Raw genomic sequence first — 19464 nt, forward strand, 5'->3', positions numbered from 1 at the left:
GGTATCTTTATTGATCACAGTCACAGCAGAGACAGAAAATAAATTGGCCTGTTCAACTGTTGCGCACTTGCAGTTCAAAATTACATAACATGCAGAGAACAAAACATCAGAGTTATCTTGTAACTATGCACAATTTAATTACAGGCATGTAGGCCACGAAATATAAAAAGCATAATCAGTGTGTGTGTGTGTGTGTGTGTGTGTGTGTTACTAGTGCAAAGTAATGGTAATGATTTTATTGACTCAAAAAATGTATTGATACACAGTACACATACTCAAAAATAGTCACCAAAACTGTTGCCACATTTATCCCATTGCAATACAAGCCAGTCGATTCCATCCTTGAAGAAGCTGTTAGGCTGCTGTTGGATCCAGGCCTGGACCCAGTCACACACATCGATGTCCGTTGCAAACGATGTCCGAGATAGCTTATTTTAGAGGTCCAGGGTGATTCTGTAGTTGTCCAGGACTAAAGCATTCCCTTCCACAACCATTTCCAGCATGATGACATGATGAGTTGGTCCAGGACGAGCACTGTCTTCCAGTGACTCGCACCCCTCAAGGAATCATTTGCGCCATTCCACAACAATTGAACGACTCAGATTGTACTCACTATCGATATATTTCATGGCTGCCAACTCCCTCCACCACCAAAAATTGAATCACTCTTCATTGTTCCAGCTTACTCGCCTGCATGTTTGGTAGAGGACGAAAACTTGTGTAGCATCAAATGGTGCCTACGCGTCAGTCTCTCTACCAGTAGATGGTGCCACCATATCTGCAGTTTCGTGGTGTCATCTTATGTGTAAGGTGAAGGTAGACGCACTGACCAGGTTTTGTTTGAATGAACCTTATGTATAAAAAGCACCTCTGGTGTCTGGCATGAAGTGTTTGATGGTGCAGTGTTTATAAATACACACATGCCACATGTGATACAACACTTTATAACTGCATGATGTCACAACATCAGCCCCCATGGAAGCGGAACATTATTCCAAACAGCAAGCTGGAAAGTGGACAACGTGAGTGGATCTCGATGGATGTGTTGACAGTCCATTGATGTTGTAATCTGCACCATTGGGTGTGGAGTCAGTGATGAGGCAGTTGTCGAGCAAAGCTGTAACCCTGGAAGCTCTGGCATTGTTGCTTTTTGGAAGACATAGGTGATTTAACCCCTATTTATAGAAACAGTAGTCGCTTTTCCATTAATTTATTCCTGAGTATGTCAGTTGCAACAAAGGTTTGATGCCTTCTATGCATAATATGATGTGTGAACAGGTTTTTAAGTCTCGGTACACAAAGGTCGTTCCATGTCAGTGAGGCTGGTGGGGGTGGATTCAGGCCATGTACTCTCGCAGTTGGCATAGGAATTCTGTTTGATCATCCCTTGCTTATAACAGAGTGTTGGCTTCCACAAATTCTCGTGGAAGCCTCAACATCTGACTGTTACTGGCCACATGATAGTTCATCATTTTGTGGTGAGTTATGCTGCAAAACTTCACCAGTTGTCCAAAAGAGTTGGATTCAAATTGTCATCACCTTGTCTGTTGTGATGTGTAAAAGACAACCAAAATGTAACACCCAAAATGATATGAAAATGAAAGCCGGGGTTTCTGCTTTAATGCTGTCCACTGGTGCAGCTTTAGGCCAGCACATGTAACGATCTGTCATTGTAACTATGTAACGTTGGCTGCTGGATGGCGGCAATGGACCAGTGACATCAATATGTACGTGATTGAAACAGGTTATCTTGATTTGAAAGTTTCCTATCAGTACCTTGCATGTGGTGGCGTAGTCTTATTGCATTGGCATTTACATCAACACCCATTCATGGCAATCTTTCTGTATGCTGAACCAAATATAATGATCTGTCACTAGATGAGTCATCAATTGAATACCATGTGCCTGTTGATACAAGTCCTTGTAGTTGTTGAGCGGCAGCAAGTTTAGCATAATCAGTTGTGCTAGTAATGCTTCTGACCTGAGACAAGCAATCAGCTACCGCATCGTCAGTGCTGGAGATGTAACAAGCATCTGTACTGAACTGCAAGGTGAACATTAGTTTTGTGTTGCCCAGATGAACAGTTTGCATTATTCTGGTGAAAGGCATAAGTCAGTAGTTTGTGGTCGGTTAGATAATAAAGCCGCAAGCTTCTAGATGGGGCCTGAAGTATTTGACAGACTCATAAATGGCCAGAAGTTCTCTGTCGTATGGACAATTGCCATCTGGCTAGTGTCAACTACTAGTGCCAAAGGTGCAGTTGGCTCAAGGTTTCCCATTAGTGCACCTGCAGTGCTCTTTTTGGTTGCCTCAAATGCCACACACATGCTATCAGTCCATGCTATAGGCAAGTTACCCTTGTTCTTTGGAGCAGTGAGTGCTGCAACTAATGGTTCCTGCAACTGAGCAGAGTGTGACAAGCGATGACAATAAAAATTTAACATGCCAAGAAATCAATGCAATTCCTTGGCCATATGTGGCCATGAAATCCATAAGATGGCTTCCACCCTCCCTGGTAATGGTAGCAATCATGCCTGTGCCCTAGGAAATCCACTTGGGACTGGCCAAAGATACATTTAACATTGTTTAGGATGATGCTGTGGTGTTCTAACCTCTTGAACACTTCTGCTAAAAGCTGTCAATGTTTCCCTGCTAGTGACCGAAAAAACTAAGATATTGTCCAGCTAAACAAAAGAAGAAATATGTCCCTACAGCACCGAGTCAATGAAGTGTTGTTATGTTTGAGCAGCATTCCTGAGTCCAAATGTCATAAATTTGCTGTCAAACAAGCTGAAAGGAGTGATGATTGCCATCTTGGGAATGTCTCGTTCAGCTGCAGGAATCTGTATGTACACTTTTGTACAGTCTAGGACACTAAAAATAGCTGCACCACTCAATGCATAATTATAGTCACGTAACAACATCACTGGACATTTGTCTGGTATTGTTAGAGCATTCAGGGCCATGCACCACCCTTCTTTGGGACCAAATGTAGTGGTGAGGACCAGGAACTGTTGGAAGGCTGCATTACAGCTAAACGAATCATACTGTCGAACTCTGCGTTCGCAATTTTAAGACGATCTTGAGCCAAACATCACGTTCTGCAGACCATGGAGAGACCATTGGTCATTTTGATGTAGTGGACAGTGTCATGCCTTACCTCCTCAGGCACTCCAGGGCATCATGTCCCATCATGAGCTCTGAGTGACCTGCCCCTCCTTTCTAACCATCTCAATGTGTCCCTCTTTCCTCCCAAAGGAAGTGACTAATACTTCCAAAAGGCTGGATAATTTATTGTACTTTTATATGTACCTATAGGCAGTTCTAAGAATTATGTTCTCTGAAAGTAATTACTGGCCATAGTTTCAACTCCTACAGCTTTTCACAGCCGACTTGGACCAAAAAGTGTCCTTCACTATTGTACATTAAAGTCAGTTTTCAAGATAGAAAATCTATGTGTCAAGTGCTAAAATATGCAGCTGCATGTGCATTGGACTTCATAGAAAAAGATGATTTACTACCTAACACAAAATGAACTGTTGCTCCCTGCAGGATTGTAATGGCATAATTATGTTCAGTTCAGATATCAAAAACAAAAGAACAATGACTGCTTGTATACCTCTACATGAATACAAATTAATCAAAACTTTCCTTCTTGATCCATTTGGGAACAGTGTATGGAGAACTGCAAAGTATTCCTGTTGTTGAAATTATAAAGTAGACTTTTGTGAGGTAATTGGCATTATACTACGAACATCAAACAATTCAAATTTTCCAGTAATTCAATGACAAACACTTATGAGTTGAATAACATCATGAATATTCATTGTGTCCTTCTCTGTATGCATTTGAAAGGCCTTCATCTTCCAATACACGTGTCCTGCACACTTGATCAATTATCTTATGGTCAAAGAAACTGATATCTTTAACCACTCATTGCTAAAACAGCTGAAGAAGTGGCCAGTTATCCTCTCTTTATATTTATGACCATATAGGTATTCTTATAATAGATAAAAAAATCTACTCATCAAGCAGTGGCAGAACGCCCATATAAAAGACTGTTGTAATTGGCAAGCTTTTGAAGCCAATGGCTCCTTCTTCAGGCAGAAGGGTCGACCGGGAAGGAAGAGGGGTGAAGAAAAAGGACTGGAAAGGTCTAGGAAAAAGGGTAGATTTCGGGAAAGTCACACAGAACTGCGGGTCAAGGGAGACTTACTGTCTGGGATGAGAAGGAAAGACTGACTGACTGACTGATTCTGTCTTTCCTTCTCATCCCTTATGGTAAATCTCCCCTGACCCGCAGTTCTGGGTGACTTCCCCAAAATCTACCCCTTTTCCTAGACCTCTCGAGTCCTTTTCCTTCACCTCTCTTTCTTCCCCTTTGACCCTTTTGCCTTACAAAGAAGCCACTGGCTCCAAAAGTTTTCCAATAACAAATGCCTTTTATGTGTGTGTTCTGCTGCTACTTGTTGAGTAGATTTTTTATCTATCCAATTAATTAATTTTGTTAATAATTGATTGTTTTCATTGTTACACATAGGTATACTACAGCTTTTGTCTTTTAAAAAGAAATAGGTAAGAAACAATGAATTCCATTCAATGTTTGTATCCACAACTTGACATGTCGTACATAAAATGAGCACCTGTGCTTAGCTCTGTCTGGAAGTGTCTTGATTTTCTTGATGTGCCAACACATTTAACCTGAACTGAGTACGTTTATGCCAGCATTAATACAAATTTCCATTTTCAGTCATTCCTGTACAGCTTGTGGTACTTCACATTTTCAATACTGGGCAACTTCAACCGTTTCTTCTTTGCGGCACATCTGTTAGATGTTGCTGTGGGTTTCAAGACGCTACGTACAATTTTGCAGTCAGTAACACACAATGGAAAACAGGTACTGTGTAGTCACTTACTGCTAATTTATTCCTTGCATTACAACTGATATTTGTGTAAGGTTTAAAGACAGTTTACTTTATTAGTAAATTAAGACATTGTTGACTTAAGAGCAGATATGAGAGAGACAATCATTGAAATTCGTTATACACGTGTCAGACATAATTCAACTGAACGCAATAAGGCTACTGTTATTTATGTCCAGTACTGAAGTTTCAGTTAATAGTATAGGATGTGTCAAAAATTTTGTAGTGAATCTTAACAAAATTTTTGCAACAATTTCCTTGAGTAATGTTACTTGGAAATCTAAAGAAATACAAACACTTTTTGAATATGTATAAGATCATTATGGCTTTTATTGTAACATGAATAAAGGAAAACTGAAATACAAGAGAATAAGGGTTACTTGGAAGTAGAAAGAAGTTTTGTAACTCTAGCAGAGTTTTTCACCAAAATTATAACTAACATTTTCTTTCTCATTGTTATTAAAACTTATCTCACCATCAGTTACACATAAAATAATTCTCTGGGTTTATTTGTATATGTACATGCAACTGTAGCAAAACATATGTGTTGATAAAAATTTCTGTGCAAAATAAGGCATCAAACAAGCTTTCTCATCATCAGTAAAGTTCGTAAATGGGAACAGCGGGCTATAATTAAAAACCTACAATGAGCTATTAGCTATTATGCTGTATTACAAACCCAATGAAGTATTTGAGCACACACAGAGTGTGTGTGTGTGTGTGTGTGTGTGTGTGTGTGTGTGTGTGTGTGTGTGTTTGATGTGTAATGTTAATGTTTTCATTTTTCTCTCTGTTTCAGCTTGTACTGACAGTGATGTTGCTGACAATCGTTGTGTACATTTATACTGTTATTGCCTTTAATTTCTTCAGAAAGTTTTATGTACAAGAGGAGGATGAAGAAGTTGATAAGAAATGCCACGACATGTTAACGGTAAGTATATATTTTATGTCTGTTAATGTAGTTTCTGAGGTTCATTTACAAGTGCAGTTCAGCTAGGCTGCAGGTATAATTTGTGTAAAATATCCTTGTTATTCTCAACACAACATCACAGTATACTAAAAATCTGAAATTTCAAAGTAACTTCCATGTGCCCCACATGAAGGTCAGCCTGAAAATGTTTGAAAACTAGTTTATGGGAACAAGCAAATATTTTCACAAAGTGACTGGTTGTAGTTTTCTGTATTTATATTAAGAACCCACTCCCATGCATCACTAAGACTGTACTCACTGACCCAGTTGAAGTTACTGTTGCACACTATGAGTCCCAGCAGGTTGCACATGGGACAAGATACGGTTTCATCAAACATACTGTTACGTTTATTCATGAGGCAGTGCTCAGCAACCACCAATTTTCTTACGTGACACTTTTCAGTATAGACAGTTGGTATTTTGCACAGTATTACATAGAATGAAATTAGTCGAAACCTTACAGTAGGCATATGTAAATCAGTATGTGGAGTAGAGCCTATTCTTCTGTTTCATCTCATGTATTGTTTCATAACTGCTACTGTGAATATGTCTTTATGTTATTAGTTGGCACCAGTGATGACACCTGTTATTTTATTTGGGACTGTGTGTCTCAATAAAATAATTCTTTTGCAGTGTTTCGTGTTCCACCTGTACAAGGGAGTGCGGGCTGGAGGAGGCATTGGTGATGAAATCGAACCGCCAGATGGTGATGACTATGAAGTATATCGCATCATGTTTGACATCACATTCTTCTTTTTTGTCATTGTTATCCTGCTGGCTATCATTCAGGGTAAGAATAATTTCCATATTTCATGAAGATACAACACTCGACCTTTTCCTTGCCCTATCTTTATCATTATTCCTGACAAATTATCCTTTGTCTCCTTGTTCTATACTCTGAGATTGCACATCCTCAATCCTTCACACTGGGCTGCTATTTTCATAATTGTTAATGGTAGCAGCAGATTTTAAGCTTATCTATTATGAATATTTTAGAACCTATAATTGATAATACTTTTCTGTATTTATATTGCATATATTTCTGCCTCTAAAAAAGTGATTCTTGCAAATAAGCTAGCATATCCTTCATTCTTGAAATAGCTGAAGAAAAAGAAAATGAACAGTTTACAGTGATTCCCACATTGGCCAAATGAGAATTTGATTTTAATCTGGCTGGGGCTTTACATGCAAATTGTTTGAGGAAACCGAAAATTAGTGTATTGTTCCAGAAAATATGTTCATTCCACTATATACATATTTTTGTTAGAATGTAAGAAGAGAGAAGGCAGTGAGTCACCTGAACAGTGGGCTGAGAACACACAGATAAGAAGAGGAAAAAATCTGTAATGGCAGTTTTAAAGATTTTGCTAATCTAAGTAAACTGTTGGTGAAAAAAATTTTGTCAATAATCAGAAAATTTATTTGGTAGGCATCATAGTTTTGATTTAACGGACATGAATGTGAAGTACATTTGAAATTTTCTTTCATTGCCTTACCTGCAGAAGGAAAGATATAGCCTCCAAAAAGAGAAATGAAAATGTGCTTTCATGCTTCATGTAATCTTTATGACAAAATACCCTCTTGGTTGGTCAGTGAAAAAGTCGAAATATGATATTATATTTCCCTATAAATATTATACATCCTACATATAGGAATTTTATATAAAAAAAACTCAAAGCGGAGACTGAAGGCACTTATAAAACTAAAATGAGAATGTTGATTGTAGCATCGACCTAAAAACTGATGTTTAAGAGAACTACTGTTCTCTGATTTTCATTCTACATACTGACATCTCACTTGTGTTCATTGCATTATAAAATTGAAGAATTGGAGAGGCTGTTTGGTCAATGAACCCTAACATGACATGATTTTTATCCATTCATGTGTGTGAGATTTAAAAGACAATGAAAACAATCAGTTTGAAAATTAGTGATACAACCTCTTGAACATTTGAATGAACACTGATTGTCTATTTTTGAAATGTTATGCCAGCAGATATTCTTTAAAATTTACATGCCTGTAAAACTCCTTTTTATACAAAAGTAACTGTATTTGGTATGGGCTCTTACTCCACTGAGCCACTCAATTGATGAAGTCATTTTTCATTTTTTGGTATACAATGAAATTCTGTACAGATCACATAAACGCCAAGGTGTTAATTTCATGTGAAAAAAATAGGAGCTAGACTCATGTTGAGTCACTATTAAGCACATGGAAAGTTGTGGTTGTCATCAGAGAGTAGTTGTGGAAAGAGACTGCAGGAGCACTCCAGGTCTCTACTCAGTATGAGTTTCAGAATCAAGAGGAGGTCGAGAGCTGCACATAGACAGAGGCCCTCAATCAAGTGCCACAAACTTCCATGGGATTATCTGGTGAAAAGATGGTGTGATGCTGTGTTGACAGCATAGCTTGCCTCTAAGTTTGCAGTTAGTACAGCTGTTTGCTAAGCAGAACTAGTCTGAAGTGCCTCTTCCAAACTCAATATCAACAAAATTTCATAATAGGTAAAAATGAAAATTATGGAAATGTGGAATGGGAATTAATTACATTGTGGTACCCATATGCTATTGGGAACTTTTCTCTCTGTTTACTTTTAGTTTGTCAGGAAGTGGACTTCACTAGTTACTTTACACACCTTTAGATGAATAACAGTTTTTCATTCTTTACTACTATTCATAAATGACCATTCTTGTTCAGCAGTAGTTTCTCAGGCTGTTAATGGCTCTCTGTGTCTTGCAACTAACTTCCCCAAAATCAGCAACACTGTCATCTGTTACCTTATTTTACCAACTTGTCTTTGTGTTCGATGATGCCACCTGTATTTTTTCCTTTGTGTGTGTGTGTGTGTGTGTGTGTGTGTGTACCCACATAACATTTTCTTTGAACATAAAATTCCCAGCCCTATGTTAAGATATTTGTCTCATGAATGCATCATACAGCTTTCCTTTCAACATGTTACACTCTCTCTCTCTCTCTCATTTTCTTTTGTTCTTTTGAATATTTTTGTACCTTAGGAAAGAAGTCAAATTGCTTGCTATGAGGCACATGGGGGTTGTGACAGTAATTGTGTGGACATTTTATAAAGCATATATTGCCATTTTGACGTTTATTTTAAGATTAGGCATTTTCAGTACAGTCTTAGTAGGCCAGGCTTGATGATGAACCAGTTGGTTTGAAACTAGTCGCCAAATGTATGTACTGCAACAGTTGGCAGTCTTTTTAATAAATGCTTCATGAAATATTCAAAAAGTTGCTGGTTCCCTGTCAACAAAATACTGAAAAAAAAAAAACTCTGATTTGAGTTGACAAATCCTCTCCATAATATGTGTGTTTTGATTGAACCTATCAGTAACAAATGTAGCTGCACACCTCTGAATAGCATTGATGTCATCCAAACACTCTAATAGTACTCAAGAATGGGTCACACTGATTTTCTATACATGATCTCCTTCATAGATGAGCTACGATTTCCTAAAATTCTGCCAATAAACTGAAGTTGAGTATTTTCCTTCCATACTACTGTCCTGACATGCTCATTCCATTTCATTTTGCTTTGCAGTGTTAGGCACAAATATTTAAATGACATCACTTTGTCAAGTGTCACTCTACCAATACTTTATTCAAACAATACAGGATTGTTTTTCCCACTCATCTTCCTTAACTTAAATTTTTCTACACTTAGAGTAAGCTGCCATTCATCTCACAAAATAGAAATTCTAAGTCATCCTATATCATCCTACAATCACTCAGTGACATTTCACGCACTCTGCAGCAGTATCAGCAAAAAAGTCTCTGATCGCTGCTCATCCTGTCTGTCAGACCATGAAGTCTGTTGCAAAAACATCCAACCTTTGGCGGGAAAAACAAATTGGTTTTTCCCGGAGCATTGGACACCTAATAACTCTCAAAGTAGTTCCCTTGGGATTCCACACAGTTCCCACAGCGGTGCTGCTGTTGTTGGAAGCATGCTGAAAAAGCCTGCTTCAGAGTGAAGTTTAACTTGGCTGCCACTTCTGCTGTGATGTCTTTTCTTGTCTGACTGTGTTCCTTTCAATAGCCTCTTGAATTTGGGGAACAGCTAGATGTTGGATGGGGCCATACCAGGAGAGTATGAAACCTGTTGAAGAACAGGAATCTGATTTTTCACCAAAAATTCTGAACCAAGTGTGAGGAATGTGGTGGAGCATTGTCGTGATGGAGGCACCAGTTTCTTGTTGACCGAAAGTCCAATCTCTTGTGCTGCACAGCATCTTGTAAATGATGGAGTACATCATCTTTGGTGGTTGTTTGACCCTATGTTGCATACTCATGGTGTACCACACTGGCGCAGTCAAGAAAGCAGTCAGTGTCAATTTCACATTACTGCACATTTGGCAGGCCTTCTTTGGTCTTGGTCATGAGTGCTTTCACTGTGATGACAGTGATTTGGTTTCCAAGTTGTACCTGTACACCCAGAATTTGTGAGCAGTGATTATGGTGTTCACGAAGTCGGGGTGTCTGTCTGTGTACTCCTGTGAGACTTCACCATGAAGTAGCTTTGTTCCGCTGTCAGCAGGTTCAACACAATCAGTCACAATGGAATTTGCCAAAAAAATGTTGATGCCCATCTCTTCCACAATTTCTCTGATAGTCACACGACAGTCCCTCATCAGCACAGAATTCACTTGGCAATTACCTGGTCATTTCAGCGTGTTGATGGCCGATCGGAGTGTGGCTCACTCTCCACTGATGTGCAGCCGTCTTGAAACTGGTTGTACCACTCTTTAATCTGTGTGATGCCCGTAGCATCATCACCGAAAGCTGTCTGAATCTTGTGAATAGTATCTACCAGGCTGTTGCCCAGTTTCTGGCAAAATTTGATGCAGTAGTATTGCTCCAGTTGTTCAGTCATTTCCCTTGCAATGAAAAACTGACACAAGCACTACACACCAACTCATTCAACTGCTGCTTGCCAGTAACTGATGCTATTGACAGGTGGGAAAAAATTCATGCAAGCACAAGAAGGTTCAAGGTTGGCTCATGGAAGTGTGCTAAATTCGAACCTCTCAGCTGTTTGGAAAATAAATAAATAAATAAATAAAAGAAGGAAGGAAGGTTGGATACTTTACTAACAGACCGCATGTAGAGAACAAGAGCAGTCCTGTCACACTTCCCTGGGGCATTCCTGACTGTACTCTTGTCTCTGATGAACACTTGCCATCAAGCACACTGTATTGGGTTGTATTTCTTAAGAAGTCTTCAGCCACTCACATGTCTGGGAACCTATTCCATATGCTTGTACCTTCATTAACTGTCGTTTTGAAGACTGTAACAACCATAAAGCCTTTGTTCACAGACTTCTGTCTTCTGTCTAGCTACTGGTCCATTAGATGATTACAATGTGAATATGTTTGTCTGGAAATATATACTTATGCTATCTGTCATATAAACTACAGAATCAGACACATTGAAAAATACTTAAAAACCAAATGTTAATACGATGTAGAAGATTTTAAGGAACAAACATACATGTTGTACCTATTTAGATTTTTGTGTTGTACTCTCTCTCTCTCTCTCTCTCTCTCTCTCTCTCTCTCTCTCTCTGTCTGTGTGTGTGTGTGGGGGGGGGGGGGGGGGGGCACGCATATACACACTCTTTTTATATATCTGTGTGTTCTTTTATATACAGCTACGCAGTTGTAGAGCTGTATTCACTGATGAATCACCAATGTTTCATTTGACTTATTGTATGTGATACATCATGTGGCAATAAAGATTCATTCTGTTCTGTCCTAATACAAAATCATCGTTATTTTCATTACAGTTACATTCTACTTACATTCCCAAATACAGTATGCTTGAGACATTTTATAATCATTGATACTTCCCAATATTTCATTCATGACATTGCTTATTTCTCTGACTACAGACTTGTTTCTTTTACTTAGTTCCAAAACCTTAATGCAATAAGTACTAATTCAGCATATTCAACAAGACCCACAATTGAATCCATCAACCACGTTAATTCATAATAGTACACATTTAAAACAGATTAAAATTGTGTGACTTTCTTTCTTGAGGTCAAGCTGTGTGGTAGGTAATAGTATGATGAGCAGCAGTCTTTATAGCGAAGGTAGGATACATTGACCACAGCCTATAAATAACCTTTCCCAATAAATTCTTTTACAAAGTAAGCTACCAACAGGACTGTTTATAGTATTTGAGTATGAGTACATGGCTAAAACAAATATGTGATTATTGGATATGAATCGCTGAAACTTAGCACAATGAAACTTAAAATTTTTGGTGTACATATCTCCTGTTTTGTATGTAATTCCTTGCTGTGACAACAGATGCCCTATTATTAATTTTTTTACTATTATAGATTCTGAATTCAAGGAAATGTACATTTCTGTGTTTACAGGGCACTTAATAGTCATTTTGTCGTGTGAATTTGTATTGTATAAATATTTTGGTACTTCATATGATTACTATACTTTTTTGTACTTCTTGTATTACTGTGAATTCAGCATAAGATTCTGATTACATGGACACTGAAACCTCTTATGCAAGGGGAAACATGCACATTATGCCCAGAAACAGCATGTTTTGCATAAATGATTGTGAAATACACAATTTTCTTGCTATCAGTGAAGTAAGTGAGAACTTTTTGTGAATACATTTTCTCTTGCTACAGGTTTGATCATTGATGCTTTTGGTGAGCTGAGAGATCAGTTGGAAAGTGTAAAAGAAGATATGGAGTCAAACTGCTTTATTTGCGGTATTGGAAAAGATTACTTTGATAAAGTACCACATGGGTTTGACACTCATGTACAACAAGAACATAACTTAGCAAATTATATGTAAGTGTCTAGTTGTACCTTACCCTCTTTATAAGTTGGTATTTTCAAAGTTGTGAAATTAATTACTTTGATTTCTTGAAAAAATCATTTTTTGTTCTTGAGCTCATTATTATTTAAAATAAACACTTTATTTTAATGATGATTAGCTAATTTAACCTCCTTGGTCATTATTGAGCAATGGGGTGGAAAACTGATAAAAAAATTTATGGGCGGCTTTATTCATTATTGCCCATAACTTTTTTATTGTTGTTACCACCAGGCTGCTTGATAATGGGGTAATATTAGCTAACTGCCTGTTAAATAAAGTGTTTGTTTCTGTAGTGGAACAGGGAAATGGTCTGGCTGCTTTGAGCCATAACTCAACCTTGTTTTTGAAGATACTTTATTTCATAAAATTTTCGTGAATTAAAAAAGGAACATAAATAATACAAAAACTCAAGACAATAATGACTTTGACTTATTGTCCATGGATCATGCGTGGAATTTCATTATTGAATGATCATGAAAATCATTTAAACATAATTAACTTAGGGTGCACTTCCTGTACATACCTGTAACAATTTAAGTAAAATACATTTAACCTTAATAGTATCAGCTTACCTGCAAATAATTAAGTAAAAGGTGTACAACTTTACTTCTGCCGTTTGCCAATATGTGGCGACAACAGTAAGTAGCGATCGAAAGAAACAGACCACAGAAGTCAGGCAGTTAGCTTGGACCTTGGTCAACATAACCTCATTCAAACATTATTCGATTTGTGCCTGCATCATAAAGTTGTTTGGGATTGAAAATGTCAGTTTAAGAGCCTAATTCCTGTCATTTGCGGGAGGTGTTACTGTTTTGTTTCAACATGAAGAAAACAGCGGCTGAGTCTCATCGAATGCTCTCAGGCACGTATGGTAACGATGCTATTAGTGAAAGAATGTGTCATGAATGGTTTCAATGCTTCAAGAATGGTGATTTTAACATCATAGACCAGCACAGTGGTGGAAGAGACGATGTTTTCGAAGATGCAGAATTGGAGGCATTGCTGAGTGAAGACTCACATCAAACTCAAGAAGAATTGGCACGATTAGTAGGAGTGACACAGCAAGCCATTTCAAAACGTCTCAACACTGTGAGCATGATTCAGAAAGAAGGAACTTGGGTCCCGTGTGAGCTGAAGCCAAGAGACGTTGAACAGCGTTTGTGTGTTTGTGAACAGTTGCTTCAGATGCGAAAACGGAAGGGATTTCTGCATCGCATTGTGAACGGGGTGGAAAATGGGTTCATTACGATAACCCTAAATGCAAAAAATCATGGGGATATCCCAGCCATGCTTCCACGTCGACGGCCATACCGAATATTCCTGGCTCCAAGATCATGCTCTGCATTTGATGGGACCAGATACTATGAGATGTTAAAACTAAGTGAAACAATCACAGGTGCTCATTATCAAATGCAGTCAATGCGTTTGAGCAGAGCATTAAAAGAAAAAATGGCTGCAATACAGCAAGAGGTATGATAAAGTGATTTTGCAGAATGACAACACTCGACCCCACGTTGCAAAAGAGGTCAAAATGTACTTGGAAACGATAAAATTAGAAGTCCTACCCCACCCGCCATATTCTCCAGACATTGCTCCCTCAGACTATCACCTGGAAAATACTTTGAATGATACATCGGTAACCAATTTGTTTCATTAAAGCCTCAAATGTTGGGCAAAAACTGCAGAAGCAAAGTTGTAAGCCTTGTACAATAATTCATGCCAGATGTGGTATCACAGCTACTTTAACTCTATTAATTTGGCAAATCAGTGAGACCAGAACTTGGATGTAAGTTTAGTTAAATGTGAGTTGAATTAACAATGATTAAGATTAATTAAAATTTTAACACCAATGTAATCAATAAAATTGTAATGTCAGTTGGGCTACAGATTCACTTAACTTGTGCTACACGTGCAGTATATTTAACAACATACATAGGCTATAATACCCTCATCACAACTTCACATTTATATGTACAGAGCTACTGAATACTTCCTTCAGCCGTCACTAACAGTCAAGCCCTGCTCCAGCCTCTTTAACAAACTCTATTATCAGTTGCACAATTCCACAAAATATAGTTGTACCTGCAGATCATGCCAGCAAAATTACACCATGAAAATATCTTCTATCACAGTAAGCCCCCCAAAAAGCAACCATTACTCGGTTACTCAAATAAGGCTCCGCCAGCCACATCTTTACCACATCATTTAAAATATCACTGGCTACAGAAATGAACACCTTTCCACAATTACAGATCATAAGCATTAAAATGATGATAATATCAACTTAGCTTTATGAACATAGAGTAATTGTACAAACATTCTCAGCATAACCTCTGCAGTTGTGTTAGATAAAGGCATCACCACTGCCCATCTGCTGGTTCGAGCTAAAGCCACATTCCAGCCAGACACTATTCAGTAATGTTAAAAACTGCATACAAAAATCTTTTGATTAGCCAGTAGAATTCACAATTATTTGGCTGTTCATAAAATATACAGACCATATTAAGTACTAAGATAGTACAGAAATCCCAGGTCCAAGAGATTAGCCTCCTATATGTTGTCAACAGTACATTTGCCCATCTAACTATCACCTTTCCATGGGTGCAACTGACAAGTCACACACAATGCTCATTGTGCAAAGAAAAACCCCATTTTTTGGACACACTGCTACAAGCGAGCTCTATCAGTGCTCCTGCATGGCCTTAGTCAGCAGCATACTTCACTGCCATGGTGCGTGCATCACCTAGGCCCATCATTTAAATTGCTACAGATGTGATGTTTCATGATGACACATTTCATCAAAAAAAAAAAAAAAAGAAAAAAAAAAGCTTAAGCAGCAGGAAAATGATTTCTTTCAAAAAAAATAATGTGTTTGTGGATACAAGTTTAAAAATAAATTGAATTATTCTGAATTACTTTTGTGTAGTAATGATGTGTTCTTAAAGAATTTTTCAATGTTTACATATTGATTGCTGCATTTGTAAACTGTCCAGCATTGTTTGCATTTGAGCCATGTCTTAAGATCTGTAGTTTGACATACATTTATCTGTTGGAGTTGCTAAACACTTGTTCTGTTTTCCCAGGTTCTTTTTGATGCACTTAATCAACAAACCAGACACAGAATATACTGGTCAGGAGACCTATGTCTGGAACATGTACCAGCAGAGATGCTGGGACTTCTTCCCTGTTGGTGACTGCTTCAGGAAGCAGTATGAAGAGGAGCTGGGAGGAGGCGGCGGTTAGAGCAGTGTGGTTCCCGGTGGATTCTGTCAACCGACTGCATTACTGCCGTGTGTGAACTGATCTCATTACACTACTTTTCTGTGTATCATCACAGCATCATCTGAGGGACGTAACTTCTGTGATGTGACATATATGGAGCTGACAGGTGTCAGTTTCATAGTTTTTGGTGGCCTTCGGATAAAATTTCAATCACTTGTCAATTCAGACTGCTCGCATCAGTGTAGTCACTGTTTCTTACTCTTCTCAACTGTTGAATTTTACCTCATGAAAGGTACAAATAACAGGGCCCACAGGACGTGGAGGAGGAATGTATTGTTAACATTCATTAAAACTGTCATCTTGTTGAATGGTCAGGAAGTGCAATACATAAATTATTTTTTACAGTTTTCATAAATTGTCATTACGTCATCCATTTTTATTGTTTTGTTTATGTGACACTATGACAGTGTGACTTTTTTTTATCAATGTCTGTACCCCAATATAAACTCTGAAAAGAGCTAAGAAAATGAGAGATGTTTTAAATTAAAAAACTAAAGAAAAACAGCCAGTCAGTCCAAGGAAATTTGTATGGTAATAGAGAGCTGAAGCCAGTCTTTCCTGAAATTGTTCCAGTCTACCACAAAATATTCAGTTGAATCTCAGATATTTACACACTTTTGTTCCTGCTTCAGGTGTTTCACTCTCCTGTTCTTGTACTGAATCTATTTTTGATGTCAATAAAAAAAGCAGTATTTGTTACAATACCTTCAAATTTCTTTCCAGATGCATCTATAATCCTATAATTTCCTACTCTTAAATGAAGTTTATGGTAACTTATCTTTCCAGAGCATTAAACAATTTGTTCTTAGAAAAGGCAGTGCTGTTTGGTAATGTAGTAATGACTCACATTTGAAACATTTCAGCAGTCTTCAAGAATACTGTGTCATTCACATAGGTAGAACAGGTATAAAGGAAATGATTTCCACATTGAAAAAATATAGAAATGTTGACACAAAAAAGATTTTTACACACTATGCAGCAGCAAGCTTAAGTATATTTAAAATCACCCATTATTGTCCAACACTATCCAATTGTTGACTGATTTAACTGCACATAACATGGTCATTAATACCCAATGACTGATATTTACAGTTTCCTCACAAGTAAATTATGTACTAAAATAAATTGATAAAAATGTAATACAAAAGCACAATTGTTTTAAAAAGATAAAACGTAAGGAAACTGAGTTTAGAGTTAGGAAACTAAACACTGTTAAATATTGACTGTTATAACCCACTGTGAGGAGCTCATTGTTCCTTCCCAGCTCTGTTCCTAGGAACTAGGAATAGAGGCAAATACTTATTAGGGAAGACAATATTTTGAACACCACAGCCACTGGAAATCAGTTTCCAACATTAGGTTTTCATCTCGGAAGTTGTGTTGCATGTAACTGTAGCAAGTTGCTAGTTCACGTGCAGTGCAACTTCCAGAGGACGAAATTGAATATCAGAAGACAAATTTACATGTTAAGGTCTGAATCAATTTTTCTAGCCCATTCAGATACTACTTTTCTGCCTGTCAGTTGAAGATAGTATTACAGTCATCAAAGCAAATGTGTTACCAGAAAAGAATAGTTACAGCAGATAAAAAATAAAGACAGTATGTGATACAGAAAAAAAAATAAATAAAGACAGTATGTGATACAGTATAGCTAACACTTGGTTCAGGAATCATAAAAGAAGGTTGTACACTTGGAAGAATCCTGGAAATACTAGAAGGTATCAGATAGATTATATAATGGTAAGACAGAGATTTAGGAACCAGGTATTAAATTGTAAGACATTTCCAGGGGCAGATGTGGACTCTGACCACAATCTATTGGTTATGAACTGTAGATTAAAACTAAAGAACCTGCAAAAAGGTGGGAATTTAAGGAGATGGGACCTGGACAAACTGATTAAACCAGAGGTTGTACAGAGTTTCAGGGAGAGCATAAGGGAACAACTGTCACAAATGGGGGAAAGAAAAACAGTAGAAGAAGAATGGGTAGCTCTGAGGGATGAAGTAGTGAAGGCAGCAGAGGATCAAGTAGGTAAAAAGACGAGGGCCAGTAGAAATCCTTGGGTAACAGAAGAAATACTGAATTTAATTGATGAGAGGAGAAGATATAAAAATGCAGTAAATGAAGCAGGCAAAAAGGAATAGAAACGTCTCAAAAATGAGATCGACAGGAAGTGCAAAATGGCTAAGCAGGGAAGGTTAGAGGACAAATGTAAGGATGTAGAGGCTTATCTCACTAGGGGTAAGATAGATACTGCCTACAGGAAAATTAAAGAGACTTTTGGAGAAAAGGGAACCACTTGTATGAATATTAGAGCTCAGATGGAAACCCAGTTCTAAGCAAAGAAGGGAAAGCAGAAAGGTGGAAGGAGTATATAGAGGGTCTATACAAGGGCGACATACTTGAGGACAATATTCTGGAAATAGAAGAGAATGTAGATGAAGACGAAATGGAAGATAGGATACTGTGTGAAGAGTTTGACAGAGCACTGAAAGACCTGAGTCGAAACAAGGCCACGGGAGTAGACAACATTCCATTAGAACTACTGACGGCCATGGGAGAGCCCGTTCTGACATAACTCTACCATCCGATGAGCAAGATGTATGAGAGGCGAAATACCCTCAGACTTCAAGAAGAATATAATAACTCCAATCCCAAAGAAAGCAGGTGTTGACAGATGTGAAAATTGCTGAACAATCAGTTTAATAAGCCACAGCTGCAAAATACTAACGCGAATTCTTTACAGACGAATGGAAAAACTAGTAGAAGCTGACCTTGGGGAAGATCAGTTTGGATTCCGTAGAAATAATGGAACACATGAGGCAATACTGACCTTACAACTTATCTTAGAAGAAAGATTAAGGAAAGGCAAACCTACATTCCTAGCATTTGTAGACTTAGAGAAAGTTTTGACAATGTTGACTGGAATACTCTCTTTCAAATTCTAAAGGTGGCAGGGGTAAAATACAGGGAGCGAAAGGCTATTTACAATTTGTATAGAAACCAGATGGCAGTTATAAGAGTCGAGGGGTATGAAAGGGAAGCAGTGGTTGGTAAGGGAGTGAGACAGGGTTGTAGCCTCTTCCCAATGTTATTCAATCTGTATATTGAGCAAGCAGTGAAGGAAACAAAAGAAAAATTCGCAATAGGTATTAAAATCCATGGAGAAGAAATAAAAACTTTCAGGTTCGCCGATGACATTGTAATTCTGTGAGAGACAGCTAAGGACTTGGAAGAGCAGTTGAACGGAATGGACAGTGTCTTGAAAGGAGGATATAAGATGAACATCAACAAAAGCAAAATGAGGATAATGGAATGTAGTTGAATTAAGTCGGGTGATGCTGAGGGAATCAAATTAGGAAATGAGACACTTAAAGTAGTAAAGGAGTTTTGCTATTTGGGGAGCAAAATAACTGAT

General features: G+C 37.8%; 1 protein-coding gene across 1 annotated transcript in view; it reads left to right on the forward strand.

Moving 5' to 3' along the window:
- The window catches only part of LOC126236010 (ryanodine receptor), a 702826-nt gene extending 686079 nt beyond the window's left edge, over positions 1–16747 (forward strand). Inside the window, exons 100-104 of the mRNA XM_049945018.1 lie at positions 4752–4898; positions 5723–5854; positions 6527–6683; positions 12570–12735; positions 15847–16747. Of these exons, the coding sequence (XP_049800975.1) occupies positions 4752–4898; positions 5723–5854; positions 6527–6683; positions 12570–12735; positions 15847–16006 (762 nt within the window). The 3' untranslated portion in view covers positions 16007–16747. The remainder of the gene's footprint in view (positions 1–4751; positions 4899–5722; positions 5855–6526; positions 6684–12569; positions 12736–15846) is intronic.
- Positions 16748–19464: the final 2717 nt, after the last annotated feature.

This window comes from Schistocerca nitens, chromosome 2 (genome assembly GCF_023898315.1).
Source record: "Schistocerca nitens isolate TAMUIC-IGC-003100 chromosome 2, iqSchNite1.1, whole genome shotgun sequence".
Lineage (NCBI taxonomy): Eukaryota > Metazoa > Arthropoda > Insecta > Orthoptera > Acrididae > Schistocerca > Schistocerca nitens.